This window comes from Spermophilus citellus (genome assembly GCF_964194105.1).
Source record: "Spermophilus citellus genome assembly, chromosome: 2".
NCBI classification, from domain to species: Eukaryota; Metazoa; Chordata; class Mammalia; order Rodentia; family Sciuridae; genus Spermophilus; species Spermophilus citellus.
Window position 1 is genome coordinate 145,907,686 of NC_138183.1, and position 6,138 is coordinate 145,913,823.

Genomic DNA, 6,138 nt, shown 5'->3' on the forward strand with positions numbered 1-6,138 from the left:
CTGGCTACCAGTTCTAATCAGGAAAAAAATCTTGGTAATCTCTTCATTGACAGCACACTCAGCAGAAATTACTGATGTGCAAGCAAACCATAAAAGGTGCAGCTCTCCAGAAAGCACATTTTGTTGACTGTTTCACTGTCTGAATATTCTTTTCCATGATTCTTGATGAAAGACTCTTTCAATCTTGTAAACATCAGTGTGCACAGTCTCACTACTATGCAGTTTCATGTCCTTGGACAGGAAGGCTGGTTCACAGCTAGTGAAAAGCTAGAGGAGTCTGAGTTTTAATGGCTGATACATCCCGCAGAGGAGGAAAGCACTTTTCCTTTTTTGCTACTTAAGAATGTGGCAGAAACGTATGCTGAGGTAGCCCAGTCAATCCTTATTTTTTTCTTTTTTTAAAAATTTGGTCTCAGAATATTTCTGGAAGGGTGACATTTCGAAGAAGCCACTGCTGGGACCGGCTTCCACTGCAGTCTCTAATGCTGGGCACCTGGCTGTCCTCTTCCGTGGCTTTATCCAGGCACTGATTACTGTTCACATGCTGCAGGGTTAATTTCACTGGGTCATACTCCCAGAGCTGGTTGCCTTTTAGGTGATGGCACTTGAGCATGGTAACTGGGCCATTAAGTTTGGAAACATCTAAGCAAAGGTCATCTGTTCTAATTTCTTTATTGGCAGTATAAGAGAAAACCTGATTGCCTCCCATACCATGACAATTAAAAATTCCAACTTTTTCATTCTCTTTTCTAGCCATGTTATCTAGACACTGATTTGTTTCCACATTTCGTATCTCTCCCAATGAAAAATAGTGACGTGGAATTTGAGAATCAGGGTAAATATTCTCTAGGTACCAAGAAAAAGGTTTGCATTGTAGTTTGTGTCTTAGACCAAGTCTTGATGATATATCCCCATAATCTACCTTTGTAACACCTGGAGAAATTATATAGAAGAAATTCTTGAATTCATCCATCCATACTTCTGCAAGTCGTCTGTTATTTTTATTGATAATTTGCCCTGTGCCTCCTGGAAATGTGTATGGGGTAGCCTTCCGAAACACATGTCCAACATGTGAGCAAGTGACAATTTCCAAAGTTCCTCCACACTGCCAAATCCTAAAGGAAATTTCTAAGTTTTCTCCTCCCCAAATATCCATTCCAGCATCATATGTTCCAATTTCCTGAAAGTAATCTCTGTCTATTGAAAAAAGGCCTCCTGCCATTGTAGGTGTTCTGACAGGAAGAGTCCTATCACCTTTTCTTCTGTCCATTTCTCTCTGGGGAACAGGATACCAGCGAAAATTAAGCTTCCAGTTGAATCCACCATAAGTCATATCAGAGCCTGCCATGTACTCAAAAGTATCATCACTGATCACATCAATGATAGGACATACCACTGTTCTCCTGTCATGTTTGATCCTTGCTAAGAGAGGCTCCAGCCATCCCACTGTGCACTCACAATGAGCATCTAAGAAGGTGATCACCTGGCCTTTGGACACTGCAGCTCCTTTCAATCTAGCTCTGATCAATCCAGAACGCTGTTCCATTCGAATTACATGAACTGGCACTTTGAGTTTCTTCACATAACTCTCTAGAGGTCTTTTCAAAAAGTCTCTTTCACTGGCATCATCTACTAGAACAATTTCTTCTATCATGTGTCTTGGTGAGCAATTAATGACACTATGGACAGTTCGCAGAAGTGTGCTCCAAGCCTCATTATGGAAAACAATCACGACACTTGTTGTAGGAAGATTATCTGGATACACCTTTGTTTTACACCCTTCTAACCTAACATCTGGTAAAGATCTGTTGAGTGCAATCATCTCGCTTGCCATTAAATTGAACTGATTGATTTTAAACATCTCTTTCATCTTTTCTTGATCCTCTTTAGGAATGACAACTGGTTTCCCCATTTCTCCAGGACCTTCATGAGGTTTTTGTACTGGCTCTAGAACATCCCCAGCAGGAAGTCCTCTTTCCTTTTTCTCATCACATTTGTTGCATTCACTGAAGTAAAGCAGCAAGAACATATCCAACAGTACCCAAATTAAGGAGGTGGCTAGGACCACCTTGCAATATGCAAATTTTCTCATGGCACTTTAAGTCAAATGCAAAATTTTAAAATATATATATATATAAATATACAAAGATCATGAAAATTATTCCAATCCAGTTTCATCAGAAATCACATTCACACCCCCAAAGCAGTTTTTCAAATGAATTAATATTCCAAATCCACATGTCCCACATTTCCCACATTTCCGCGCGGAGGAGGCCGTCGGATCGACCCCGGGCCGTGCCGAAGGCCACCCCTGACTCGGGCGGAGCCACCTGTAGTGTCCAGGGAGGTCTGAAGCTGGAGAACTGTCGGTGGTGCCTCGTCAGACCCGGCGGAACCGGGCGACTCAGTGTATTTTCTCATATGTTGGATACCATTTAAAATTTTTCTGCTATAAAGTGCTTGTTTAAATCTTTGCATGGACCATTAAATATATTGATACACAATAATATTTAATCTCACAACAACCTAAGGGGTTGGTATCATTATTCTCCCTGATATGAATGAAGAAATGGCAGGTTAGAAAGGTTAAGTAATTTACCCCAAATTACACAACTAATATGTGGTTGAAATCAAGCTGTCCAACTGTTAGGCCCCGTGAATTCTCTATGGATCTACTGCCAGGAGTAAAACTTGGAATATCTGTGTTTTTCTTTTAATAAAGGGCCAGTGCCTGAATTCACGTCTCTGAGCCAGGACTGTTCCGGAAGGTTCTGTGGTGGTTGGGCCCAAGATAGAGATAGGAGTGTGTACGTAAAGAGTAGGATGGGACCTGATGTGGGACCTGATGTGTTACCAAGCAGCACCCAGCAGCCTGGGGCATTTTTGAATCTCAATGGTAGAGGACAAGGGAGAGAGACCTGCAACCTATTTAATTCTGTTAGAGAATCAGTGAGGTGCTTGATAAAGCCATTAACTGGGGTTGGTGTCTCCATTCTACTTATAAGACTCCAGGAGGGCAAATGCTGATGGAAATTTATTGATTTCTTTTTCTGCCTTTACCGAATGGGTCAAAAACATGGTATAACACTGCTGGTTCCAATTAAAATCACCTGTTAGCTTACAAAGGTTGGCCCTCTTCACCCTCCCCCTTCTCCCCCATTTAAAAAGGGTTTAAAAGATTTTCATTTAATTGATTTGCTGTAAAATGCCCTTTACAATTACCCAGATAAACTAGGGGTCACCTGTGGAGTAAGAGCCAATTTGAGCTGTTTATCAAGACTTTGCCTCTGGCCACTTCTCACCCTGGGATCTTGAGTCTCTGTATTGATAGCTTGCATCTGTCAACATTGGATATTTTTAGTGGGCTGCAGAAAGCTTTTAGGGAGATGGGGATGGTGGGGCTGCATCTTTGAGCAGGTGAAGAAAGCATGATGGTTTTTTTTTTTTTTGTGTGTGTGTGTGTTTAAAATGAGAATGCCTTATTGTGCTGAAAACAAGTTCAGAAAATCAGCTCTAGACCCATATGCCTTAAAAGTAATCTGAGTTGGCCCCGTTTAAAAACTGTGCAGTGGGCCTCAGGAAATGAAGACATGGGTGATAGAATACATTTACCCAGTTTCTTTTGGTTTCAGTTTCGTGTGTAGCTGTCTTAATGTTAGGAAGAAGTTGGGGAACCTTTGCAAAGGTTGTAAAGTGACATTTATGTTTTTTGAGCTGATGGGGTAGGTAGGAAGAGAGGGGGAAACAAAGGAAGTAGGACACAGAGACAGTTATTCTAGGCCTTGTATTCCCTCCTCCCTTTGGTACTAGGGATTGAGTCAGAGGCACTTTACCACTGAGTCACATTACTAGCCCTTTTTATTCTATTTTGAGACAGGGTCTCACTACATTGCTGACATTACAATCCCCCGAATTTGCAATCCCTCTACCTTAACATCCTGATTTATAGGCCTACACTACCATACCTTTGCTATTTTTTTTTTCATACTGGGGATTGAACTCAAGGGTACTTGACCACTGAGTCACATCCCCAGACCTTTTTATATTTTATTTAGAGACAGGGTGTCACTGAGTTGCTTAGGGCCTTGATAAATTGCTGAAGCTGGCTTTGAAGTCACGATCCTATAGTCTCAGCCTCCCAAACTGCTGGGATTACAGGTGTGTGCCACTACACCCAGCTCCTTTGCTCTACACCCTCCATCCCCCGTGTTTTCTTTTTGGTACCGGGGATTGAACCCAGGGCCTCACAGATGCTAAGCACATGCTCTCCCACTGGGCTCTGCCCCCAGCCTGCTTCTTCCCTTGCCCTGTTGCTGTGACAGCCTTATCACTGAACTCGGGATACTCTCATTTTTTAATGCTGCTTGAGTCCTTGAAGAATTTTGATGTTGTTAACTTCTCCATTTTCTACAGAATGTTTTACTTTTCTTGAATTCTTTGATATAACACTCTCCTGGATTTTTTCTATTCTGTCTGACTACTTCTCAAACTCTTAGTAACAGTTTTCCTCTGCTGTTGCTTAATAGGTCTCCTCAGGGTTATTTCCTAGATTGTCTTCTCTGCATTTCCTGGCAGGAATTTCAATACAATTTCTATCAAAATCCATCAGTGTGGACAAGTGAATATCTATATGCAAAATAATGACTTTAGACTGTTACCTCATAACATATACAAAACTTAATTCAACATTGATTCAGAGGCTGAGGCAGGAGGATCACGAGTTCAAAGCCAGTCTCAGCAATGGCGAGAAGCTAAGCAACTCAGTGAGGCCCTGCCTCTAAATAAAATACAAATAGGGCTGGGGATATGCCTCAGTGGTCAAGTGCCCCTGAGTTCAATCCCAGGTACCCCAAAAACAAAAAGAAAAGAAAAAACATGATTAAAGACCTAAGTGTAAGGGTTAAACATATAAAACTCTTAGAAGAAAACAAGTGTAAATCTCTGTTACCTTGAGTTAATTAATGATACCTTAGATGTAACACTGAAAATAAAAGCAACAAAAGAAAACATAGACATTATCAAATTGAAAACTTTTGCATGTTGAAAGAACCCATCAAGAAAATGAAAAGGAGGCTGGGGATATGGGTCAGTGGTGGAGCACTTGCCTAGCATGCAGAAAAGGCCCTGGGTCCAATTTAGCACCACCTAAAAAATAAAATTTAAAGAAAAAATAGATAAAGTGAAAAGGATGGGAGATAAGTTTTGCAAATCATGTATCTGGTAAGGAATTTATATAAAAATACATAACAAGCTCTGACAATTCAATAATAATAACCCAACTTAAGGATGGTAGACATTTCTTCAAAGATCCACAAATGGCCAAACAGCATGTGAAAAGATGTTCAATATTGCCAGTGCAATGGTGCAGGCCTGTAATCCAGAGACTCAGGAGGCTGAGGCAGAAAGAACACAACTTCAAAGCCAGCCTCAACAACTGGGCAAGATCCTAAGCAACTTAGTGAGGCCCTGTCTCAAAACATAAAAAAGGCTGGAGGAGCTGGGGTTATGGCTCAGTGGTAAAGCACTCGCCTTGCCCCCTCTTGTTGGGGCCCTGGGTTCGATCCTCAGCACCACATAAAAATAAATAAACAAAATAGATGTATTGTGCCCAACTACAACTAAAAAATAAATATATATTTTTTAAATGGCTGGAGATGTTTAGAACACAACAAAACAAAATCCCGTATCCAACAATGTCACTCCATATTTCTCCCCAAACTGCACCCCCCCAATCCTAGGTGACCACGAGTCTTCTCTCTACACGAATTTGTCTATTATGGACATTTCATATAAATAAAATCATATAACACTGTCTTTTGTGACTGGCTTCTCTCACACATCTACATGGTAACATGTTTCAGTACTTTGCCCCTTTTTATGGTTGAACAAGATTACACTGTGTGGATATACCACATTTGTAAAAATCCATTCATTAGTTGGTAGGTATTTAGTTGTGATACTTTTTTGGCTGTTATAAATAATACTGCTAAGAACATATGTGTACAAGTTGTTACGTGGAAATATGCTCTCATTTCTCTTGGGCATATAGCTTTTGCTGGCTTTGAACTTGCTATCCTCCTATCTCAGCCTCCTGAGCCGCTGGTATTATAGGTATGTGGTGTGTGCAACCGCTCCCGG

At 40.9% G+C, this 6,138-nt stretch overlaps 1 protein-coding gene across 1 annotated transcript; it reads right to left on the minus strand.

Moving 5' to 3' along the window:
* Nucleotides 1-301: 301 nt before the first annotated feature.
* LOC308641121 (polypeptide N-acetylgalactosaminyltransferase 1-like) lies at nt 302-2,265 on the minus strand. The gene has a single exon (XM_081279393.1). The coding sequence runs from the start codon at nt 2,090-2,092 to the stop codon at nt 413-415; it is 1,680 nt and encodes a 559-aa protein (XP_081135519.1). The 5' UTR covers nt 2,093-2,265; the 3' UTR covers nt 302-412.
* Between the last annotated feature and the right edge of the window lie 3,873 nt (nt 2,266-6,138).

Coding starts and splice junctions, on each gene's coding strand:
- LOC308641121 (XM_081279393.1), bottom strand. CDS start 2,092: ATGAGAAAATTTGCATATTGCAAGGTGGTCCTAGCCACCTCCTTAATT.